This window comes from Phlebotomus papatasi, chromosome 3 (genome assembly GCF_024763615.1).
Source record: "Phlebotomus papatasi isolate M1 chromosome 3, Ppap_2.1, whole genome shotgun sequence".
Lineage (NCBI taxonomy): Eukaryota > Metazoa > Arthropoda > Insecta > Diptera > Psychodidae > Phlebotomus > Phlebotomus papatasi.
Genome location: NC_077224.1, coordinates 58,473,675 through 58,500,943, shown reverse-complemented (window position 1 = coordinate 58,500,943; position 27,269 = coordinate 58,473,675). Strand labels below are relative to the sequence as shown.

Genomic DNA, 27,269 nt, shown 5'->3' with positions numbered 1-27,269 from the left:
AATCTCACCTAATAAAAACATACAAAGCTTGAATAGACATTTTACTAAAACTTATTTTACTAATTTTATAATTTTACTAAAGTTCAGCAAGCTCATTTTACACGAAGTGTTTTTTGTTAGCCTATCGCGATAAAACTATTTTACTGCTCTTCAATTCAGCAATACGCTTGGATTTGATTTTTTAGTTTTTTTCCAATTTGGCTTCGAACACGTTTTAGAGGGTTTATTGTACAACATTTTGTTCATATATTACTTAGGATTGTGTGCTTCGCAGCATTTTTTCAAAGTTTTCCTGTTATATAATTTTATTATCCATCTATTTAAAATACCAGTTTAAAATTGAAATGAGCATTTACAGTCAGTAAATGATAGCGGATTGGTCGGTATAAAAATTATTATAATTAATATATAGATTATTTGAATTTGAACTGTAAAACGCATTAGAAATTTCATCTAAACTTTTAAAGATACCAGGATATTCATATTTCTTGAATTTTCAGTTTATAAAGGCAGTTTCGCTATTATGTGTATTCAAAATTTATGATTTCCCTTTTAATTGTCTATTCACCAAAATTTAAAAAGAAGATTATTTTACCAAAATACGGCCCAATGTGGTGCTGAAACAGGTTTTAAAGTTTCGTATAATAACTTAGAAAAAATAATTAGTATACCTCCGGATTTCTTTTTGGAAAATAATGGTTAGGTTTCATATTTTAAAATGAGAAAGAATTATTCAGATTGTCTCAATGTGTATGGCCAAATATTAAACTTTCTCTCCGTTTCAATGAGACTACCCTGTATGAAAGTAATTCCGTGTCAGTAAAATTTAAATTATCCTGAGTATTTCGTGCTGGATTCTCTAAATATTTGACCCTTGACACTGTTGTGATTAACTTGCAATTTCAGATGGGTTTTCATCTACCTTCCAGTCGCATTTGAAGAGTTTGGTTGTCCTCACACCAAATATTGCTTTTCCGCGGAAAATTCAACTGGCACTTGAGCGGGGAAATTCTACTGTGAATATATGGGTCTCCTGGATGGGGATGAGGAAAACGCAGGCGCACATCCCAATGCCGGGTTCACACTTGAAAATTCCCCATCTCTATGGGAACGTTCAGCGACTCTTATAAATAGGAGATCAGTCGTGATTTTCACTCTAGTCGTCGGAAAAGTCTCAACCGGTGCTCATACATTTAACCTTCGGAAAAAGTGAAAATCAGTGGTTTCCCTCTAAATAAAAATCTGGTGAATCATTTTTTTGAGATTTTACTTGGTATGTGCTCCATAAAAAGTGAAAGAGAACGGATAGTTTAGTAACAGCCAGACGGAAAACCACCGCAGATTTTTTTATTGCAAAAGAGAGACTGAATTTCAAAACGAAACGGTCTGGTCAGACTTTTTGGTTTTAAGCTGATATTTGAGCAGTGATTGAACTTTTTTTCCTGTGAGAACAGACAATAACAGCCACAACGTGGTTTTGTGAAGAACTTTGGGTTCTTGAAAATTTCAATTGTGAGTGAAGAGTTGAAGAAACTCAAAGCAGCTGATTCAAGATTGGTATTTTTAAAGGTAATTTTCTTGAACATTCAATTGTGCTAAAAAAAGTGCAACATTTCCCAATAAAAGTAAATGTTTGAGATTGTTTTATGGAAACGATCAATTGCTTTAAGAGAAAATTCACTGAGAGAAGAATTAATTAAATTTACTACATTTACGATAATGTTGCACTTTTTGGCTGACGTTCTTCTGAACTTAATGAACTTTTTCGGGAGGGATTTACTCGAAGAGGAATGAGAAAAAGAAATTCATAGTGTTAGTTCACCAAGTCAAACTCATCAAAAGTTCTCTAATTAATTAACTTTCACGGTCGTGCATCTCAAGTTTGTGCACTCGGAGAATAAGGAGTATTTTGCAGCAATATGAAATAAGTGTAAAACTAACACTCAAATTTACACTCACTCCAGCTTCAACACTTTCTTGTTGTTGATGGATTCTAGTGTTGAAGTAATTCTATTGATTTATCATAAGGTATATTCGGAGATTAAAGCAAAACATTTAAAAGTGTTAATTTAACACTAATTTATTTTTTATGAAGATTCATATTTTAAGTTGAAAACCACTGTATTGATTTCCATATTTATAAGTTTTAACTTAACACTGAAATGTGTTACTTCAACACACTGTAGAGGGTTTTTGGGCTTAGTTTTACACTTGCATGGCTTATATCAACATATGAAATTATAAATAAGTCATTTGTCAGAAGTGTACATTTAAGTACTGGATAATTTTCGGCCAATTGGTTAAATTTGCAGTGAATAAAATACAGAAATGACTTAAAACATTTAAGTAAAGCTTTCGATTGCAAAATTAGGGGAAACCACGATACCTTCGGACGACTTAAGCTTCGAACAATTCATTTTTTTCAATATGTTTTTAATAAATTTGATCCATTAATAGCTAGTCCAGTGCCTCAAATATCCTGAGAAGACCTATGAGTCAAATCCATTAAAAACATAGAAAAATATGAGTTGTCCGAAGGTAGCGCGCTTTCCCCTACATTAAGGACACTAATATGAAAGGGCATTTTTCCGAGTGCACAGAGAAGAGCCAACAGAACGTTTAACAGATAGAAGTGACTTTTTCACAGCAAACAACCCAAAAGTACTTCACATTTATTTGCAATAGCATGAAACACTGTAGTGTCTTTTGTGTGAATATTTCAATTTTGGCTGCAAGCACATTTTCATTTTACTGTGGGAAAATACACCTAAATGTCAGGATATAAAATGTTACTTACAGTCATGCCCACTCGTCACTAAAATTTGCTCTTTTCAATTGATGAAGAACTCTACCGTAAAAATGTCCAATGTGTCACAAAATTCTTCTTCCTCCTTCGCCAATTAAATTTATTTCTTTACATTGTCCTTCGCGACAAATTAACTGAAAAAGAGGTGGAGAGGCACACATAAAAAAACAACATTCCCCCAAATATTGTATGCAACAGCGAAAATGCTGACAAATTTAAAATTTCTTTACGCAAGTGGAGCAAAAGTACCAGGCGTCCCCATTTCACATTTCACTTGTTACTTCCAAATTGTGCCTCTTGACTTGTTTAGATATTCGCCCCACACCATCGGCATTGAGTGTTAACAATTTGTGAAATAAAACAAATTCTGTTGCACAATTAATTCATTCTGAACATACACCCTCCCCCTTGCTCTTTCTGCACTCAAAATTTTGTATATTTTCCCATGAGTCTGACCATGAAGGATGATTCTGTAATTAGAGAAATGGGGGAGTGAGAGTTTCAAACATCAATGGTATAGATTTGTATATGCATTTTGGCAGATTTATATAGAAAAGATAGATTTTTCTTGTATGTAGTTGTGTTTTTAATCACATAGAATATCTTAAGTCGATTAAAAACATGTGAATTGCGTTTCTTTCATTGAAATATTTATCAGTGGACTTTAAACAAGTTTTCATAAATCATAACCAAAGAAAAATTTCCTTTGTTGCTAATTTTGCCACGGTCTCCCCTATTATTCATCTCAATAAATAAAAAGAACATCCTTAATTTAGAAATAATGACTTAATCCTTTGATAATTTTCAATCAATTATTGAGCCATGTTTTTGTATAAATGTTAAAAATATTACTGTATTTTAGGGATAATTTATTCTCTTATAGAATCTAAATTATCATATTTTCTTTTTAAAAATTTCTTGTTCATTACGAGTTTCTTTTTAAATTATATAAAAATAACTAATTAAACAACGTATTAAATAAATAGTCTTATTTTATTTTTCTAACACAAAAATATTGATTTTCAAATCAAGATATTTATTTAAAAAAAAAAGAATTTTTATTTTTTTTAACGTTCTTAACACAAATTAAATGGTTTCTCAATTTTAATTTAATTTTGATTAATTTTGATTTTTATGTCTCATTCTTCCACTCTCTTCTTCTTATGAACAGCACAACAAATTCGATTTATCTCAATCGAATTTGAATTACGAGAGAATAAGATATATATACTTATGCAAATTTTTTGAGAAAGAAAGGGATATGAATTTTGATTTCATGAAATTTTTCCGACCTAAAAGGTGTGCCGGAGCCAATAAAATCAAATTTGATTAGTACTCAATTTGGAACTTTATGACTTAAGCACATTTTTTAGATCAGGAAAATTTCACGAAGTCGAAATTCACATCCCTTTCTTTCTCACACGTTTTGCATATGTCTATCTCATTCTTTCGCACAGCAAATTCGATTGAGCTAAATTGAATTTGGAGTGATGTTTAAAAGAAGAAGAAGAGTACAATAGAATGAGATAGACATATTCAAAGCATGTGAGAAAGAAAGGAATTCGAATTTCGACTTCAGGAAATTTTCCTGATCTAAAAGGTGTGCCGGAGCCATTATGACTCCAGCACATTTTTTAGATCAGGAAAATTTCATGAAATCAAAATTCTTATCTATTTACTTCAAAAAACGTTCCATACTCTGTGATATTGAAATTAAACTGGAGTAAATTGTATTTACTTGTTCAAAATAAGAAGTGGGACGTAGTAAAATTTTCTTAGCAAGTTCTAGCAAAGGGAATATAAAGAAGTTTGTTTTTTATTTTCTTTATTAAATTTTTACTATTTTTTTGCTTTAAATTTTGCTTATATTCGTACAAGTGCTATGGTTTTTCAAAAACTTATTAATTGACCGAAAAAGAACATTTACTGCTAATACCGAGATTGGTTTCATTTTGAAGGCCTCTACACATTTTGAGTAATTTTCGTCAAAAATAGTTTTTTAAATGAAATTTTCTGCACTACTGCTGTAAATGGAAACATCAAAATTCAATAAAAAATGACATTTTTAATGAAAAGCTCCCATGTGAAGAGGTCTTGAAAGAAAGCTTGATAAGAATTGTTAAAAAAAAATATGACAACAAATTCACCCATGTTTTCCATTCAATTTTCCGGAAATAACATTTATATCTAAAGCAAAGTTATGGTATAATATTTTAGACAAATATTGGGTAATTTTTTTTCTATGAAATTGTTTTTGATCAACTCCCACTCTATTTTGATGTGAGAGGAACAAGGAAAAACTCTCGAAAACATTTTTATAGGGCGTTAGCCTTATGTTATATACCTTCTTAAAATTTCTTTTATGAGGAAATCTTTAAGGACTTTTTCCAAATTTAGACCAACAGTCTGCATCAATTATTCTTTGCCTCAAAACTATAAATTTCTCATCAAATTTAATTTGTTTCCCCAGAGAATTCTCCAAATAAACCTTAATAAAAAGCCCATCATTGACATTTCTAACATTTTCAGCCCTGTATTTTTTTTCAAGATAGAATGTAAACAATTCAGAAGACTAAATATAGTTCAAAAAAGTATTTTTTTCCTCTTCGTTTTACATAATTTATTTGATTACTATTTCTCGTGCATTTTCTCCGTTGCGATCCAATAGAAAAATATGGAGGAAATAGTGTGAGACATGTGAGGGAGAAAATATCGTTGAAATAAATCTCAGATTTTTCCTATTAACTCAATTAAAGTCCACTCTCACGCCATGGTGAATTTTCTCTTGAGGAATTATATTGGTTATTTTTAGTGAGTTAATTCACACTTTTGGAATTTACGATCCATTGCACGAGATGCAATAAAAAGTGGTGAATTTTCTCACAGAGAAATTATGGGCTATTGAACATATTTTTCCTTAAATATCCTTGATGAAGGCATTTGTGTCCCCTATATAACCTTTGATGGGTTTCACTTAAGAAGGGTGGTTCTTTTCTTAATGTGAGTAATTGAAAAACTCAATTTCCTTCCTCAGAGAAAATGCTCAAGTGAATAAATTTTTGAGAGTATCTTGTATATTATGGCGTATTGTTCTCACCAATATAAATGTCATGAGGAATTTTAACGTGGGATGATGGTATTTTCCTCATGGTTCTTATGAGAGACAGTGAGAGAAGGAAATTTTTAAATTGACGACATTTAATCTGACAAATAAATTCTTAAATATTCTTATGCATCTTTACTCACTGATTTTTTTGATATTTTTTACCGCCTCATTTTCCACGGTATCATATTAAATTAATAACCCTGAGGTGATGCCAAGAAGTTGAACAACAAAATATTGATTAAATGTCTAACAAAGTCCGCAGAGATAAGGAATAACGAAAAAACCATTGACTAACTCCCCTCAACTGAATCTCGAATTAGAAGTCATAGAACAGCTGTTTTTTATTTTATATTATAAATATATTTTCTCTTGTTATTTTCAAATACTAATTTATCATTTTTTTCTTAACTCTTGAGTGAGACTCTGTCGCCGGTGTGCCAAACATCTGAGATATTTTCCTAAATTTTTTGCCATTTGCTTAGTCAGATCAATTGCGTGGAGAGAAAAAAATGGAAATTTTAAAAATTTTATTGCTACAATTGTTGTAGATAAATAAAATGTTGCGTGAAATGTTGAGTCTGCACTACTTTGTATGCCAAAGATGCCAAATCTTAGAGATCTAAAGAGATAGAAGTTGCAATTCACAATGAATAGCCATCAATGGACCAGAATACTATTTATGATTTCATAGTAAAAATAAACATTTTGCACCACCCACACGAACTACTAATACACTTGGACTCTTTGGGGGCTGGGAGGCGATGCCTCTTCTTTGCTACCATACTTACGTCAATACATTAAATGACTATTTAAATTCTGTGATTGTCAGCTTGGCAAAACAGGAAAGCCAAGAAGCCGCTATTAAAGTCACACAAAGTTGAGAGGAAAGAATTTTGGCTCCACAGATGAACATTCAAGCGTCAGAAACGGGGGGTTGACGAGACACTCAAAAATCTCTCAAAAGAAAATTGAAGAGAAACCTGTGTAGGGGAAAGTACTCTCCCTTCGAACGTTCATGCCTTCAAATAATGTGATTTTCTTCCACTTTTCCTAAGAGATTTCCACATAATTGTCACATAATTATGAATAATTGATAATAAGTGAGCTAATATTTAATAGAAATGTTTAAGTCTCTTAGGAAAACGTAAAGAAAATTCACATTATTCGAAGGCATGAACGTTCGAAGGGAGAGTACTTTCCCCTACTTATAAAAAGAAATTGCAACGGTTACATTTAGAAGGGCGTCATTTTTAAGTTTATTTGTTATGTCCACTGCCGTCTTAGCGATAGTATCCACTTCTTGAATATAATGGTATAAAAGATAGTGGAGGTGTTAAACTGGTAGAGGGAAATGAGGCAGCTTTGAAAATGGGATTTTTATATTATGTTTTAATGGAACTAAGCTATATCATAACACTGAGAAAAAAAGAGGGTGCGATTAACTTTTTTTCCTCATAATTTTAACACTTTTTAGGTGCAAAAATATATCAACATTTTTTAATGTTAATTTTACACCTTTTCAAGGGTAAAATTAACATCACAAAGGGTAATTTTAACCTCTAGTACACCTGAAAAGGGTAATATTTACACCGATTTTGGATCATACTGCAGGGTAAAATTAACATTTCTGGAATGTTATTTTAACTTTTTCGGATTTCTCTCACAGTGAATGTAATTTGGCTTCTCAACCTATTTGTGCAGCTAAATTATATCATAAAAAGGCTCAATTTTATTTAAAAACAGGTGAAAAATCCCATTTTCGAAGCTTCTCCACATTCAAAGGTGCCCCACTTTGTCCTATTAGTTTGAAAAATTCAGCTTATCACTAGTGAGATTTTGATTCATCTCAGGACTCAAACACCTTTTTAATGCAGCCCAAAGTCCATATCCGGACGTAAGCTCTGGGCAACATCAAAAAGGTGTTTTTGTCTAAAAGTGAATCAAGATCTCACTGATGATAATCTGAATTTTTAATTGAATAATAAAATGATATGATCAAAAATTCAGGATTATTACTCTATGTTTTGTTTAAAAAAATCTTCCAGGTACCAATGTGTAAAATTTTTAATCATGTAGGGTGGAATCACCACTTCTCGTCAGTGCCCCACTTCTCGCCACGTATATTGAAATCGCTATTTTTCACGATTTATGAAATAAATAAGCCGCAAAGTTACTTGTAGTTTTATTGCTGCTACGTATAGAGTCGAAAAACACTAATTTTTTGTTTTGAATTTAAATATTTGGGCATTTTTTAGAGGAATATTTTAAGCAAGTGCATCGAATCCAATATTTCTTACCAAATATAGTAAGTGTCATGAAACTTTTATCGAACAAAATTTAATTTTTGAATAAATAATTTGCCTATTGAACACTTAATTACATTCGGCGAATACATAAAATTTGTATTTAGTTAGTTAATATTTCATTTTATATTATTTTTATATAAAAATGAGCCATGGCGGAAAGTGGTAATATTCTAAAATTGATTCACCACTTGTCGCCCCATTGCTTTTCAATAGGCGACGCTAACTTCACTTCATACATTCTCAGTTGTCAAATCTGCTTTATTTATTTTCTGCAATAGTCTAATAATTTGATTTCTCAAATAAATGTGAAGAAAAATCATTTAAAATGAGTAATAATAAGGTTGATCACGAGGAAAGAGAAATGCTGAATGTCTTCTTTGTATAATATTGCTCAAAATAATCGAGTTTGAACTTTTCCAAGTGGGTGGTGAGAAGTGGTTACAGAACTGGCGAAAAGTGGTAAAAAGTGGCGACGAAGTGGTTATTTTTGCATTGTTAATAAAAATCAGGTTTTTAGGTACCCCCGCGTTAAATTGTAGGACAATTGTTTTGATGAATCTAGAACCAATATATCTAAGTAGCTTTGTCTCAAATTTGAGTTATCTGATAATAAGGGGTCAAAAGTTATAACACAATTAATTTCACTTTTTCCTAAAAGTGGCGATAAGTGGTTACTCCACCCTAATAATACCAAAAAGCCATGGAAGTATTTTGTTAAATTGGAATTGCAAAAAGTTTCTGCATTTTTTTTTAACAATCTTAATGGTTATTTCAATGGGTTTAATTATACACAATTCCCCTGGTTTTCAACCCTTTTAATCTTCACATTGAATACCAGTATAAGGTTTCCATTTGCTTAAAGGCATCAAAGGTATATTCTTACGAAATTCCAACACATTTCCTGTTTTTCTTTTTCTCAACGGAATTTTTGTTGAGATTGTTATAAATCACTGGCACTTTAATGCATAAATATTTTACTTTTCCGAGAAGTGTCTTTAAGGAATTTTTCTTCACAATAAGTCCATGAGTCATTGATGACCACACCTCCAGAGGAGAGAGGTATTTGCTGAGGAATTCCCATAAGCTTTTCAATGGGGGAGTACAGTAAAAAAAAAAATGTGAATGAGTTTCCTACTCATGATTTTTTTCCCTCTACGCTCATTCAATTCTTCGAGTAAATATTGGTCGAATAAACATTAATTGCCAATAGGTTAATCACATTTAACCATCGAAAAACTATTTTTAGGTGCTGGCAAAATGAAAACAGAGGATAAAAATAATGTACCACGAGTGAGGATTGCCGTTTTGGGAAATATCAACGTGGGAAAATCTGGTGAGTTTAAGATTTTATACAATATGATTGATATGTTCGTGAGTGGAGACGCCTGGTTGTTGGAGTTTATTTTTCTTTCATCGCCCAAAGCATATTTCTCAAACACTCCAAATTACTTTTTGTGTAAATGTGGAGAATGAGCTAAATGAGTTGCGGCAATTTTGAGAGTTTTTTTTTTATTAATGTAAGATAAAACTCACAACATCCACCCCCTCATAAAACACCTTTTCACCTTTCAGAAATGCTGGGTTTTCAGTAATAATACGTCACTCATGACAGTGACGACAGAAAGCATCCTACCACACATTTTTTTTCTATTCCTTAACCTACCCACAATCATATTGATTGTGATACGCCTTTTTTCCACCCATTCACCTGTCGTATGAAGTAATACAGCTCAATTGGGCAGAATCCTATTGTTTGTTCAAATGTATTAAATTTTTTCTTGAAGTATCAGCAAAAGAAAGGGAAGAAAACAAAAATAGTTTTCAATGTACCCTTGAGGATTCATTTTTTTTTCCTTTTCTATCATGCTTTATTATGTTTCTTATTACCTAACACAACAATGAGAAAAATTGACAATGTTCGCTTTCAATGAAAGCTTATACAATAAAAAACGCAGTCGATATAGTATGAAAAAGATAAATATTTTTTTAAATTTAATAAATTTCCAACACTTTGTATTAAGTTTTAGTACTGTACACAGAAATTTTCGTCAAAGTAGAGCATTTTGAAGTAAATTTCTTTTTATATTTGCACGTACAAATTTGCATCAAAATACTTTAATTTGACAAAAAATTCATGGAGTTCACAAAGGCCGCTATAAATTGAAACACATATTGTCGTCAAAGCAGAACATTTTACGTAAATCGTTTGAAAATTTTTTCGAAATCAGGTCAAACTTTGATTTGACAAAAAATCTAGTTTTCATAATGTCAAAAGAATATTGATGCATTTTCTTACGGAGGCAGCCAAAATCCAGAAAGCCAAAATCCCGAACGAAAAAATCCCGAAAAGGCCAAAATCCGGATTTTGACCGGAACCCATTTTCTTGTGATTTACACAATCAGAACTAGTGATTCACAACTCCACAATTATCACCCAAATATGGACAGGAAAAAAATCCTGTCTACACCTAGGCTTGAAACCTGGGTGGAGTTGGGAATCGCTAGTTGATTGTCGCTTCTCTGTGCAAAAAAAATTCTTGAGCTTACGTACCAAGCGAGAAGAAGTCTGTTCAAAAACACTCACAAGTGGTTTACTTCAAAACGCTTTAATTTGACGAAAAAGTCTTATAATGTGTAGGGTCCTTTAAGGCCTCTATACATATTGGAAGCAATTTTTGTCAAAAATTGCTTATTTGAAGGACATTGCTTGCATCGTTCTAGGTAGACACGTCAAAAAATTATGTCAAAAATGCAATTTTCAAAATATCTCCCATTATTGTTGAAAGATATGTCAAAAATGCAAATTTTGACATATCAATATGTCAATATATGATTTGTAAAACTGCAATTTTTGACATATCACAAAAATGTGAAATTATTTCAGGCAGGCATGACTTTCACAGAAGAACCAATATAATCAGGGAGATTACGTTAGATTAGTTTTTCGTACTATAATGAGACATACTTAACGGCTATAATCGTGATTTGTTTTTAAAATTGCACAGTAAAATCTTATCGATTGTATGGCCATTCTTATTTGAAGAGAAATGAATGATTTATTATTAAATCAAACTTATACCATTGAATAAGTAGGGAAAGGCTTTCAGTCTTCGCATACACAGTGGTATGGAACACTTCAGGAAATACGCGACTTAAGACTAGCTATTAAAATAGGTCAGTTTCAGGGAATATTGGAAAAATATGAAATGTTCCAAGTCACAGTGTGTGCGAAGCCTGAGAGCCATTCCCTATTGGTAAATGCAGCATCTTTTGTTTCGGAACTAACCCTAAAATTATGTAGAAAAAGCATGTTTGTAGTAATTTCCAAGATAATAAAACATTTATTTATTTATTTTTACCTATTATTTCTGTTAAAGTAAATTTTCGTGTAACGTTACAATGGCAAACACACGTCGAAAAAAGAATCAATGATTATTGTAACATTTTCCTGACTGTGTGGGCGAGATATCTCACAAGGGAATTCACTGGATGATTACCAAGAGACGAATCCAGGGAAAATTGCTTTCTGTACTTCTCAAGATGTTCAATTGTCCTCCAGTTTTTTTTCCATCTAAAATTAACTTCCTCTCAAAGCAACACTCATTATTAATATGAAGCCTTAGGAAAGAGCCTTTTGAGAAAATGCCTATGAAAGCATATCAATTGATTTGTAGACTATTGCATAAAATTCACAAGAATGACTTAACTTGCGAAATTTTCTCTTGATTGCAAAACATACAAAGAAAGTTACATAATCGGATGTTATGTAATGTTCAATTGTGAAGTTCTTCAAGAAAATTGATTCCATTCGCGCGACTCGGGCAATTAAATGCCATATCGATTTGGTATCCTTTATGAGGTATCTGTTGAGCTGTAGAAATGAGTCAGATGTGAAGAAATGATTATTTAAAATTTTCCAGGATAGCTTGAAATGTAAACAGAACTCCTAACATTTAAACATGACTTTGTGTATCAAATTTTTTCCAATTGAAACCGGTTGAAATTGGTTCTGGGCCACTTGGTAAGCTCCAAAAAGTGGAAAATGTATGTGAAAAACAAACCTAATTAAACAAAAACGTTATTACTGAAAGTAATTAGAATTTCACATGAGAATCCCTCATGCTCTGGTCTAGAAAACTTTCCCGCATAAATTCTAAAAGGTGATGGAAAACCCCAAGTAGCATTTCATAAATGGGTAAAAGTGTTTTTCCACTTTCTCCTCACGCGCATTGATTGCAGAGAAATTGTGTTAATTGGCAAAGGAGATACTCTGAACATTTTATGTGAGGAGTTTCATCTTGTTCTGCGTTTAACCACAGGAGTTTACTACAAGAAAAGAAAAAGCGTAAATAAATAAATTGATAGATTAGATTCTTACTTTATTTTTTTGTTGCTTCTGGAGCGTTTGAAGAAAGTAGGTTAATATATTTTCAAGTTTGATTTTCCCCAAATATTTCCCACTTACACATATTTTTTTTCTCTAAGTCAAAATACATGTAATTAACACCAATTGACCCGATTTTCAAAAAACACTCGAAATTGATGCCTCTTGCCTTTTTTATGCAAAACCCATAACTTTTGCCAAAAAGTGATTTATAGGAAACACAGGGTGTGCTAACCTCGTAATGCTTCTTTAAGCACTCATTTGATAGTAACACGCTTCAGTTTAACAAATTAAATTTAAATGTCTGACTATAATTGAATGGAGTGCATTGTTATATAGGGGAAGACTTTTATGGTTTGGCAGACTTTAGAGACTTTAAAAATTTTATATTTTTCCCATATTCCTATATAATAAATCTGACTTAGAGGCCATTTACACCGCCGAATTGGATTGAGATTGAATTGTCCCAAAATCAGATTTTGGGACACTTAAGTCTGAATCTAATGCGACAGTCTAAATGGCCTCAATGAAACCGTTTAGATTGTGGCCTTAGATTGAGACTTAATGATTCGAAGTCCGATTTTGGAACGGTTTAATCCCAATCTAATGCGGCGATGTAAATAGGCTCTTAGTCTTAAGTCACATATTTTCTGAAAAAACTAGGTCAGATTCATAAAAGGAATATACAGAAAATATGAAATGTTCGAAGCCAGAGTGTGTACGAAGTCTGAAATTAGGGCCTCTGACCTAAGGCTTAGCCATATGGCTTAACTGCTATAATTTCTTACCAGGAAATATTTTTGGAAAGATTAAACTTAAAATGGGATTATTCAGAGTAAATGATATCTGAGATACCAATAAAATTAGTTGCTATTTATGATTTTAGATCTTCTGGTTTTGGGCTAAACCTCTAATCTGAAGACCACTTTATTCTACAGATATAATCTATATGATTTTAATAAAATATGTATCTAAAACATTTGAATATAGCCTTTTTCTCCCTTACTGGATATTTTTCTTCACTTATGGCCATCTGAGAAACCACTTAATGCCACTTTTCAAATTAAACATTTGAGCTTTGTATTCGCGATATTTTATATTTTGTTTCTCTTTAACTAATAATAAAAGGGTAATTTTAAAATAAATAATGGGAGATTAACTGAAATTATATAAATTTTTCATATTAAATCCAGTTTTAAATGTAAATTCAATAAAAAAAAATTTCGGACAACATAAATAAATGTCAATAAGTGGTCAGACATTTAGAAAGTTTATTGTATCTTAAATTTAAGATTAAATTATATTCGTAAATAAAATAAATCGTTCGAGCAGATTTGAATTAAACCAAAAAACATGATTTTTGTGTATAATTACATTTTATTTAAAAAAAAAACTTTAACGTATCTGCATACAGTGATAGGGGAAATTTCCTTTAAAGAAGCATTTTTTACAGAAATTGCTTTCAACGTGTAAAGGCTTTTATGGGGGAGGGTGGTCATCGAAGACCCGAAATCAATATCTTTAACCGTTTAGAACCCTAGTCTCGTTAGAAGCTATCGGATCAAAAAATATTTTTTTCAAAGTGCTAAATATATAAAATGTTTCAAATTCAATAAAAATTTGGAGAAAAAGTTAATAAAGTAATTTGTAAGCTTTACGTAAATGAAGCTTTATTTGAAATATTTAACGTTTCTTGTCTTACATAAGTATACTAAATGTATTGTTTTTGATAAAACATTTCAAAATTAATCTAATTTGTGAGAGGATGAAAAATTATAGCTTTTGAAATTGATAACATCTAAAAAAATGCTACAATAACAAATTCTTTTTGTGATTTACAATAGAAAGTGGTGAAGAATCAGTCTAAAATCACTTTTTTTTTTGTCCTCAATAGCCTCAATAGCACATCTTTTCTTCGAAGCATTTATTTATGAGTATTTTTTTTCGGTGGAACACCGCACCAATTTTCTATCCTACTTTTCTTTGTTTGCATCCATAATATATAATTTATATTCGTGAATGTTTTTATAAGGAGGCCCCAGAAAAAAATTCTATCAGATTCTATATTATTTTATTTTCTTTAAACATACCCTCTTCTCCTTTGTCCACTTAAGAACGTTTATAGAGCGATATTCTGGATTGGACTTGAGTGTAAACAATGGCTTCAAATGGACCGGAAAATTACATTGACCTCTCACTCATTTACTTTTATTTTGCAAAATGTTATAATAATGTACATATAAACATATGTATTTTCACTTTACATTCCATCTCCTTTTGCCCAACATTCTTCACACATATCCCCCAAGTTCCAACACAATGGAAGTAGGTTAAGGACATCATCATCATAATAGACAACTGATTGTGAGGCGAGGAAAAAAAAACTCTTTTTCGAGATACTCGCAAATTGATATTTCGTATACAATTTCCGACAGATTTCCAGAAAGTTAAGGCCACTTAAACATACACTTTGTTTGGGAAAAAGCAAACAAATTCACACATTTTCATCCTCATCTCATCCTCCACTCCATCTAGTTTCTCCCTCGACATCAGAATGTGAGGAATTTGTCTATGGGCTCAATCATAAAGTGATTGGCACAAAATGTTATATAGTGCCTGCTTAATATCTCAATCTGGCAATAACATTGGCGATTTCTTCTCATTTTAGCACTCACTGTGAGATACTTGACGAGGCGTTTCATCGGTGAATATCGCTCCAATACAGATCTCCTCTATCGCCAGACAATTTCCCTCGACAGTGGACTTTTGGATGTGGAAATAGTTGATATATCCGTGGAGGGAGAGGCTGATTTCCCATTAGAGCAGGTAATATTTCCACAGCATTTACTTCCGCTCTCGATTTTCCCCATTTCGAGATAATTTTCGTGGCAGAATTTCTCTCTTAATTGCCATTGATCTTTAATATCAATAGCAGCTCATAAGCAATATATATCGCTTATGGGCTGCGCATAGAGATAATTGTGTCGACACCTGCGGAAGCTCTCATTTTTTAACCCGGAAGACTTTTCTTTTGATCGTTTGCAGCAGATTTTCTGAAATGTTCAGAATTTTGTGGAGAACAATGTTTAGATTTAGAATGTTCCGGTCGATATAATGTTTTTTATTTAATAGTTTTGCTCTCTCTTTATTGATATTTTAATTTTATTGAGGCCAAAGATCGAGTTAATCAGACCAAAGACGCATTTTGGAAACAGCTTCTTTATTCTGGATGGTATTTCGTTCTATTTCGACAACGTGACTGACGTGATTTTAGTCTGTAACACTACTTTTAAAAACTGTAAAGAGCTTTAAATGACACGTCTTTAATAGATATAGATAAACTAGTATATTTAGAATAGATCTAGAATAGATTGTAAACCAAAAGCACATTTTTTCCGAATTAAAACATTTTTGAACGGGGGCATTTTAATTCGAAATTTCCATTTCGAAATAACAATCTTGCGCTGAGCCTAAAAGTGTAAAAAAATCATTTGAAATTTTATATTTGTAGTCTACAATGTATAAATACTTCTTCTCATCTATGTCTAATTTTCATCACTAGACATGTAAAACTTCCATATACTAGTTTATTAATTTAAATTTGTGGTTGACGAAAGTATTCGTTCTTTAAGCTTTGCAACCTTTCGGTGTAAAATAGAAAGTGGTAGACTTTCCAATTTTAGCCGAGACGCTTTTGGGAGGATTATCTCAGATAATGGGATGATTTTAGCTCAGGAACAAACCACAGACAGTCTTTTCTGATTAGAGGTTTAGCTTAAGGATTCAGTGTCTATAAATTCATGACAGATGAGATTTAATGAACACACAGAAAAATTTTGACTCTAAATTTATTAATATAGAGTAGAATCTACACTTATGGATGTTATACACTTATGGACAGCGTGCTAAAATCTTAAGTTCTTACGTAAAACAGATTTCGAAAAGTTATAAAATTATTAGTTTATAATGTAATTAACAATTTTTTGACTTTTCGAAATCTGTTTAACGTAATAACTTAAAATTTTTGTGTTGTCCATAAGTGGGTATAACATCCATAAGTGTAGACTCCACCCTATAAGATCCTGGGAACTTAAATTGGACGTGAATCCCCAAGGCGTTTAAGTTTAGAAGCTCTGAGCGAAAGAAATGGGCTAGAATCCCTAGCTCTTTCAAGTTAAGCTTAATAAGTCATTTAGATTCTTAAAGATAGATCCTCCTTACTGGTTTCAAGTCTGACGACCTTCGAAAATTAGGTTTAACCTCTCTGTCTCTGTCTGTATGATTCGGTTTTCTCTAGACTCACTGTTGCGTAGTACCCATTTAAATGAACGTATTTTAATTCGAAATCTCCTTTTCGAACAGTTTGCCCTGATTTTCAATTTTAGCCGAGACTCATGTGGGGAATTCTAACAACAAAGGGTCTGGAACGTTTTTATCTGACAAACGAATACTAGGAGAGATTTTCTAAAACTCACCGGTTATATAACACAGTAGGATGGATTTTAAAATACCCCTCTCTAAACGCACCTTTATGGATTACTCAATAACAAAATTAAGTCATTCAGTTGACTAGCTGATCGTTACTATTTTTTTAGTGATGAATATTTTCAAATTCGTATTTTAACTATTTTTTCTTATAACTTTTAATGAATTGAGACCTCGCAGAGCTTTCTCAAATATATATTTTATGTTAAAGTTGTAAGCTATTGTGCATACTAAACAATTTTTTAATTTATTTCACAGATTCAATGGGCAGATGCATGTTTAATTGTCTACAGTATTACGGATAAATCGAGCTTTGACTATGCAAGCAAGAGCCTGGCTGAGCTTAAAGCCCTGCAAAATGCACCATTCGCATACCTGATTGGAAATAAGGCAGATTTAGACCATTTACGTGCGGTAAGTTTTAACCAGAAATTGAACGTTTTTCTTACCACCTCATTCTGCGTACCGTGATCTTGACATTAAACACGTGCAATATTATTTTGAGCCATGTTCCTCCTCAAGACGAGACGGAGGAAGTGGCCAAGTTGCAAATAACGTGGAGCCAAGTTGAGATGTAAACACATTCAGTATTTTCTTTCCTAAAGCCATTCCCGTGAATTCCAGTGATGGGGATTTTGCTGTATTTCAAGTTTAACTTCCTTATTTGCTTTGATTGCCGGTACGGGTATTAAATCACTTGAGTGGAGGGATTCATCAAGTTCAATGTTTATTTGCTTTCTTTGCCCAAATATCATCACACCCAGGATTCCCAGCCTGATGAAATTGCACTGCAAATTTCCACTTAATCTTCCAATAAAGTCAAATATTTTCCTGTAAATAAAAGCCAGGTTTTGTTTTGTGATTTGGCCAATTTCTATATTTAAATTACACATTGTTTTTGCAATAAATATGCGGAGTTCATTGGAAATCATCACATAAGATCAATAAAGATATTGCTTAAATAAGCGCTATAATTCTCTGTTACAGCAATTTGTATTCAAAATTATGAAAATAAATACAATTGAGCTTTCTGGGCTGGGAGATGGAGTCCTTTGAACTGGAAAAGACAAATTTTGGCAAAATGGCTAATGTAAACAGATATAATTTTCATACAAATCAGTTTGTGCTAAAAATGTCCCGCATAAATCTCTTTTTGTGTCCTTTGTGTCTTATCGTAAGGGGCTTCCGCTTTTAACTTGGTGCTGTTTGGAGTCTGAACAACAAACGAACAATTAATGGGACGTCAAAAGATAATGCACTGTTAGAAATCTGATTTTCCAGACTTTAGATTCTGAAGTGAGGTTTTAAAAAAAATCACTCATCATCTCAGATATATATAATCGAAATAAAGGATTCAAAGAGAAAGGCGTAAAAATTTAATGTAAACATTGAACTAGTTCTTTCAAGTTTTGCGCAACTGCGCTCCCAAATATGCGTTTCTTTTATGGCATTCTATTATTATTCTTTATTTATATGAGATCTGCCTTTTAAGGCGGCAGGTGTGGTGTAATATTTCGAAAGATTTGCAGTGAAAAAAGCTGAATGAATAACACAGGATGAATTTAGAGTTACTTCCACAATATTATCATTTTCTTTGAGAAATACACGACTCCCATGTGCTTAACCTTCAATTTACCCAAACAAGTTCTTGGTCAATTGGGAATGAGAGTCGGAATTTGTAATTCTACGGTAGTCTGTAATTTTTGTAGATATTGCGTCTTTTAAATAAAATATTATTAGGCTTAAGGTGTTTTGCACCCTGGACCTAGAACTGCGTTCCATCTATGAGCTACGTGTCGGTTATAGAAGAGTACTCCTCTTAAGGAGGAGACCTAGAATGATAATTTTAATTTTGATGGATAAATGAACGTTTCCCTAGCCAGGAATCTCGGCGATTTGCTTATAACTTCCTCATCGAAAAATTATAGAAAATATCAGTCGACGTTGTAGAGCTTATGACTTATTCAATAATTGTTAACAGCGTTAACAGACTTTGAAAAAAAAATTTTGTCAATCAGACAAATTGATTTTCTTAAAATTTTGTCAATAGGATGTTGTTTACCAATTTGGCAAAACTTTTTCTCAAATTTTATTTGGTGAAACATAGGGTAAACTGGTACAAGTTGGACGGTTGAAGAGTGAGTGGTACAAGTTGGACAACTGGGGCTATGCATGATAAAAAAAATTGAAGTAACCAGTCTTGTTTTTCTTGAAAGACACCGAATTTTGAAATTTTCGGCAAGATAATTTTTTTTATCAAGTTCCCCCACCACATTTACAGAAGAAATCTGAATTTTCTTACACATACCTAAAATAGTTTAATACATTTTTTAGCATGATTCATTTATGTGATGTTCACATTCTTTATGTTCATTCAGAAAAGATATATTTCGGCGAGTTGCCAAAGTTAAGCTCATTACCAGATCATTCAATTTCCTCAATCAATTAAGTACAATAATTTCTTCACAAATTGTACATTATAAATGTTAAACTTTTCTTAATCTACTAATTTATGGGGAGAATTTTGCACTTCGTTGTGAAGATGAGTTAACAAACTTTGAGGGTTTTCTTTATTAAACTTTTTATTTAAAACATTTTGTGTTCCATTGAATTTTCTTTATCTTGAGAAATTAAAGTTTTTTCTGGCATTATGTATCTTGAATTCAAGATCTCATAGCGAATTATTTCTAACAGTGCTGTTGTCTAGCTTCTTAAATAGCATCAATGAAAAATTCTCAGTCAGCCGTATCAGTTCAAAATTCAACACTAACTTCTTTGAAAAATGTTTCTTTTTCCAGGGAAATGACATCATTAAAAATATCGTTAAAATTTTCCTAGAAAATTCTCGGGAAAAACAAAACTCCAAACGAGATTGATTTTCAGAGAAACAAAAAAAAAGTCCTTTATCCACGGTGAATGGTGCAAACATCTTCCTAATTGAATCTCATCATTCACTCCTCATTTCACAAGGAAGAAGCACTTGAGGGATCTCTTAGGAATTCACATGTTAATTTAGTCCTAAACAGGAGGGAAATCATGGAAAATCATTAGAAACCCAAACCACAGGATTATCCCTTGGAGGACTCCTGCTGTTAGTCTGTTGAGAGACAATGTCTTCATTGCAAATTAATTTCGTGGCGTTGGTTGATGAGGCGAGTACACGAAAACTTTTTGGGGATGTTGGGGGTTTTCGGGAGGCTGTACCAAAGGGAAAGTCTAATCAATATTTCTATCTGGGTGGAAATTGTTACCATTTGAGGGAATAAGTGCAATGAACTCTTGGTGGTATTTGGTGAGGGAATTTTGGGTGGGCTTGATGGGCTTTTACGGGTGCGAGAATAAACAATAAATCGGTGAAAACCTCCAATGCTATACATTCCCTAATGTGTCCTTCATCATTTGCTGAAATATTGAGGATGATTTCCCAAGACCTGACTAATTGAGAAAATATTTGAATGCTTTTTTTTTCTACCTCAATTCACGAAAATTCCCTCCGCACCACACGCGACATGAACTGAAAACCGTGAATATCATTTCTAGGGCATTTGAATGGTTCTTTCGCAATTTTGGCGCTCTCTGGCCGTATCAATTCTAAAGAGGAACACCCTTCTGGCGCCAAAACCCATTCACTAATTCTTCACACTGTTTATTTACCGATGAGATCGGTGGATGTTTTGGCTGCCGACACAATTATAGCATTCTCTATAATGTCTTGAATTTCTTAGAATATTAATAAAGCTCATTGAGACGCTCAATTAGCCATTCTAACAACATTTCACAATGATCTTTCGGCAGGTCTCAGAAAGTGAAGGTGCTAAATTGGCGGCATCATATGGAATTGGCTTCTGTGAGGTGTCCGTGGCGGAAAATTCCCCAGCATTGTACAAAGCTTTCGAGAGGATATTGATCGAGTCACGAGCTCGTCCTGTGAAGCAGCGGAAATTTTCAGTCAGCAAAATGATTGGTGAGTGTTATGTAATTTTCTTGTAAAATTTTCCTTCATTTATATGCACACATGACAGAGTTGGGAGTATCTAAATTCAAGATAAACTGTTACAAAAGATGACCTTTTGTACAGCAGAATTATATATAGAAGACTGAAATGAATAGCAAAGTTGTGGTTACTATAAAATAAAATTAAGAGTAATAAAAGTTCTTTCGAAACCGCTTTCAATGATAAAACTTCAAATTAAATTAGATAAAGTCGAAAGGGTGGGTGTTTGAGAAAGATTTAAATGGTTTAAATATAAAATAATGGGACTCTCTTAAGAATGAAACTTGATATCGCTTACCGTTTGGTTAGTGATATAGATTGGAAAAAAAATCGTATTGTACTGCTTTTAAATTTTCTGAATTTGAGCAATTGAAACATTCTAATTTCATCAAAAGTAGCTTATAAATCATATACTTTTTGTTTGTTATATTACAAGACAGTATTGGCCATTCGTTTGAATTTATTAGTTCAATTTTAAACTTGAAGGTTCAGTTTCAAGCATTTTAATGTAAAGTACAGTGCAAGTCCAATGGCGAAAACACAAGGATTCGCGTTACTCCAGTTTTTCAAGCATGTAGTTGCAGTAGTTTTTAATTTACTCTCGGAAAGTTACCTGAACTTCATAAATAATATTAGTTTAGAGATTAAGTGCTTATATGCTTGTATTTTATTTATTTATTTATTTATTTAATTTTTAAAAAGAATTTGAATATTACAGCACCCTGTAAATTAAATAAAATTAAGCTTCAATAAGTCGTACCGTCTTGTGGCATCAGTAATCGGGTTCGATCTGATCTAAATCAAAATTAATAAAAAGTGTTCTCAATATTGTTTCATAAGTCGTGGCATTAACTGGAATAATTAAGAATTTGGCAAATAAAATAACTTGAAAGAACTGAAATTCGCAGAGCTATCAGATTCTTTATTTAACATGAGGTACTTTGGGGATCTCGTGGTCCATTGGAAAGAGCGTTGCCTTTTAGGTGGATATACCTCTGGCTTGATTCACAGTTGTGAGATCGAGTCCTACCCGGTGCAAAAATTTGAATGTTTGATTTAAACACTTTTGACATGTAATAGAAGTGTAATATGATGCATTGCCTTTGTACAATAACTCCAGAAGCACGGAATAAACACCTAAACTGTACGAAGCCGCTCCTCGGCTCCTCGGTATAAATGATAATTTTATCATATAAATATCTTTCGATTAGAATAATAAAATGTGTTTTTGAATTTTTAAGAACAGTTTCAGGTTATTTGTATCCTGTAAGTAAGATCTCGGATAAATCTTGACTTAGAATGATTTATTAATTTATCAAGAACAATTAATAGTACTTTGAGAAAAGACCTTCAGGAACGGCGTTAAACCTCAAGTCTAAAAAAAGTAGTACAGTAAAGTTCCTCAAATAAGGACATTTGGGAGGCATAGGAAAATACATTTCTCTCCTCTCAAATGTGAATAATATTTTCAAAAACGCAACGGAATTCATGTGAAATGCACGTTCTCTAAATTAAGAAAAAATTATAATTTATTGATAAAGAAATGGAACTTGTTGAGAGATCTAATGTGTAGTACAGTAGAGTCTCGCTATAGTCCATATTTGGTTTCAAATTTGACACTTGGGTCGCACTATAGTCCATGTAATTTTTTAAAATTATCAACGATTTTTAGTATTAAAATTGCTCGACGGCTTCCACTTTCTTTGCGATTGTGGTACTTGTCCTTTCTCTCTTCATTGTGGATCACAATTATCGCAACTACTTAATAACGTTTGCCAAAAATATTAAAATAATTATGCATGTCGCATACTAAAAAACATAACCTAACTTAAAATCAGTGTTTTGAAATCAACGGTCGATAAATTGTGGACTATAGAGCGATGGCCTATAGCGAGACTCTACTGTAATAGTACGCGAATCTTTTTTTATATAACCTCAAATTTTGCATTTTCAATTCAACCGTCGTTCATTTTTCAGGAGTTCATTTGAGGAACTTGACTGTAGATAGAAGCTTTATTAATCTTGACAAAATTTAAATATATAATGGATCGTGTCTTATATGGAAATAATTGAGATTATCACCTGAACATAACATAATCAAAGTTTATCGAATAGGGTAAATGTAATAATTCAAAACCATTTCCAGACGCTTTAACTTTGACAGAACTTTGCTCCTTGACTCTTCTAGAATGTTATTGTTTAGTGAAAATTCTTTAGATTTGATTTGAAAACTTCTTAAATATAAGAAAAACATACAAGTGCAAAATGCTTCTTTTGGAAACATATTAATCCAAAGGGAGACAAGGGAAAGTTTCTAATTGGAGACAAACAGTGTAAGTGAAACCGCGACAAAAGGCTTCCCAAACCTTGTTGAGTTGCTCCTGAGTGCAAGATTTGTTCTTATTCCTGGTCTTTTCTCCTTTCCCATCTAAAACAGTAAGAAAAACTCTCCAAAAAAATCATATTTCCGGGGTTTCCTATTGAAGCATTTGCAGACACTTCAGAAAAACCCTTTTCATTCATGAAATAGGTAATTTTATTTCATTTGAAAACTTCATGTACCGTTAATAATAAAGATTAGCACTTAATTTAACTAAAATTAACCAGAAATATGACATAAATGTTAAACAAAACGAATAAACAGTCAACTCATTGCGTTTTTCATTGGAAAACATGGTCGATCGATGAAAAATTCAATGGTGAAAAGGTACACTTTTAATTTTTCTGAGAATTTAACAAATTAAAATTTGTGAATATGAATGGTTTTTCGCTTTATTTAGAGTAAAATTAACTAAATAATGAAACTTTGGTATAGAAAATACATAAATTAGTACTGTATTTATTATGAAAACAATGACGTCTCCATTTGGAGTAGCGAAAAATTTCCATTTAGAGCAGGTTGTGAATTAGCTTTATTTACCCTACTTCCGAAAACTCAAAACTAATCTTCGATCTTTAGCTACAAATTTGATTTTAATAATTCTCCCAACTCTGTTGAAAGGGATGTGTTATGCGGAAAATTACCAAGTGGAGTGTTTATGCAGAATACAAAACAGTAACTTTAATTATTCCTCAGGCACATTGATAGGCAGCAGCGCATCTAAGCCGATCCAGATAACCCAAGGAACTGTGGTCCCTTGCCACAAAGGTGATTTGCATAAGTCGCGCGTGTTGAAACGACGCCAGGCATTCGCGGCCACAATATCGCTATGACAGACCAACAGATTGACGGCCAGTAGCCCGAGTGACTGCTAAATGGACTCATCCACCAACCGTTGCTGGGTGAGGATATGCCAAACTTCTCTTGGCTTGGGAGTCCCCATACATAAAATCCCTCAGTGGAAATTTACCGATGATGAACTTTTTCCACTGCATTGTCTCCACTGAGGCGTGCTCTCGCATCGACATATTTTCTATTAAAACGATATAAAATGAAAGTCGGGGTTTGAAGATTGTTGCTGGCGACAGCACATTCAATGCGTATCACTCGTTGATGTGTTTATTTTGTCGGCAATATCCACCAGCAGTGGAATTTTCACATGCACGTCACCGAGTGCCTCCAAATGGCGCATGAAAATTCTTTATATTTATTAATTTGCCCCCGCAATTGCATTGAAAACTCATCAATCAAAAAAAAATCCCCTCTTCCTATATATTTTTTTCTATTTTCCCCCTTTTGATTTTGTTTTAAAAGCTCAATCAAAAAAAGCCAGATGAGCAAAAATTATTGTGATGAAATATAATAGCAGATTGATGCTGCTCGGTTTGATTTCTCAATGAAGGACTCTTCATGGCATCAATTTCGAAATTGTCCTACATTCTCTGTCCAATTGAGACTTCAAACTGCGACTGAATGGGCGAGAGAAGGAGTTTTGCAAAAAAGATCACTAATAACAATAATAATAATGTAAGATTATTTAACATCAATGTGGCGTGTGTGCTCCATCAAATGTTAAAATTGTGTATCATTAGCTAGTATTTTGTCGTTTATCTACACACAGAGAGACTGTTTGGTAAAAATAGGTGGGAAGAAAAATTCTTTTCCCCTGCTTTTTCACGCAATTTTTTGGCATCTTTCGCGGGATTATTTTGCTTGTTGAGTCCAACTGCGACTTGACTTTCGGCAATGAAATACCATTTGGACGACTTTTAGTTTATCGTCGATTGAGAAAGACATTTTCTATTTACATATATAATATATATAATTTTTGTAACAGAGGAAAAGTTATTTTTCTTCACACATAGGACAAAGATGTTAATGAAGAAGAAGAAAAACAAGAAAATGCCATTTAACTTAAAATGATGATCGATATCACTGATTTTATTGCACAATTTAGTGTTTAGGTGAAGAATTCGAGGCAAGAAAATGGAGATGAATAAAAAAATATCTCTGTTGAATATTTTTAAAAGCCCAACACAAAGAATGACCTCAAGTTGAATAAACTTTTGCGCTTTCTGTTTGAGCTAAAAATGCATAAAGAAAAGAGATATTTGCGATAAAAATATATATTAAAAAAGAGTTAATTATCCATCCCCAAAACTCCCTAAATTACCTGATTATATCATATTGATATAGCAAAATTTGTTTTTACATTTAAAAATAAGTTTTTTTTTTGTAGCTAGTAGAAAAGTTTAGGGTAGAAATGAGTCAAACAGACAAAGATTTTGGGGAAAACTGCAAAAGAGCTCATCCAGGATGGAGGCGCCTGGTTATTATCACACTTTGTCTTGTATACAAGCACTCATTTTTTTTTTTTTTTGAAAAAAAAACTCCGCCAGTCAATAACCTATCGAATATTCATCAAAGTATTACTTCTGCACATATGTTTACATGGTCTTTTTCTTGCATATTCTGCAAAAATTCTAGAGTCTCGCCATGGAAAATCAGCAAAGGAATAACTTTGCCAATTTTGGGAGTTACTCTTGGATTTTTGTGCGTTGTGCAAGAACAAAAAGGACATTATGCAGTATTGACAGGGATGGGCATTGTTTACACTTTATATGTCGACTATTCTGGTAAACAATTCCTTTTAACATATCAATCACATTAGAAAAATCCATTGCATAAAAGTATACACTTACTAATTCTAGAAATCAGCATTTTCTTTTAATTCTTTCAAAATTTTCCATTTTTTGTCGCTTGATCAAAGCAAAAAAAAATTCCTGGCACTTATTCCGCCTAAAGTTCTAACCACGAAATTCAAAATATTTCAGTATTAGTGTTGTTAAATACATAAACATTAAACCCTATCGTAGGAAGCATTAACATGAGACAGTTATGTCGATAAAAAAAGGTGATCATTTGAACATAACTTCAATAACCTAACTTTTCTTTGGATTTTCTATTCTCTCTGCTGAATTTAACCTCAAATTTCGTTCGAAAAACCATTTCTTTTAAAAATTGTTTTTGAGAAGTTTAGTCAATGTAGAGAAAATCTTCGTAAATACATAAGAGGTCCGGTTCAATGATGATGCATTGTTGGAATCAACATAACCTAAAAACTGTAATTTTTCGGTTGCACATTATCCTAAATTTATTATACAGAAAATTACATTCTTGCAATTGTTTTTTTTTTAATTTTTGGCAGTGATACAAAATATTTTCGTTAATTTAAAAACTATTCTGTAGATCAATTTTTTAATAAATTTTGTGGTCGTGATGATAATGTTACAGGTTCTAAAACCGGATTAATAAAAATTTTCCTTAACGGTAATAAGAAGAAAACAATTAATAATTTCGAAAATTGATTTACGATGAAAGAAACATCTAATGACACTTTAAGAATTTCTTGTGCATTAAACAGTTTGACTTGAATTGAGGAACATTTTCAGTGTAGAGCTTTATAATAAAATAAAAAAGTATTTAATATTTAGTATTTATTTATTTATTTAATTTAAGTATTTACTATATTCTTGAATAGTAGGTAGAGATTTTGTGTCTCATAGTAGTGCATACAAACCAAATAAAAGTGCACCCAGGAATGATGCGATTTGATGCTGAGGAATGAAAATGTAGGATTTAAGTGATTTTCAGTCTCGAGAATATCAAGAAGCAAGGGTACGACGTCTTTATTTGTACTTTTATTCACTTTGTTTGCACTACTATGGGACACAAAAATGTCTACCTACTATCCAGTAATATAGTAATCCGTAGTTCTGACCAATTTGACAATTGTTAACCCAGTCGG

The 27,269-nt window shown here is 32.3% G+C and overlaps 1 protein-coding gene across 1 annotated transcript; it reads left to right on the top strand.

Annotated features, from left to right (window-relative positions):
- The first annotated feature begins 937 nt into the window (after positions 1-937).
- LOC129807008 (ras-related and estrogen-regulated growth inhibitor-like protein) lies at positions 938-25,832 on the top strand. Its single transcript, XM_055855952.1, has 6 exons — positions 938-1,569; positions 9,465-9,551; positions 15,271-15,428; positions 17,346-17,501; positions 20,883-21,051; positions 24,158-25,832. The coding sequence occupies exons 2-6, from the start codon at positions 9,476-9,478 to the stop codon at positions 24,292-24,294; spliced, it is 696 nt and encodes a 231-aa protein (XP_055711927.1). The 5' UTR covers positions 938-1,569; positions 9,465-9,475; the 3' UTR covers positions 24,295-25,832.
- The last annotated feature ends 1,437 nt before the right edge of the window (positions 25,833-27,269 follow it).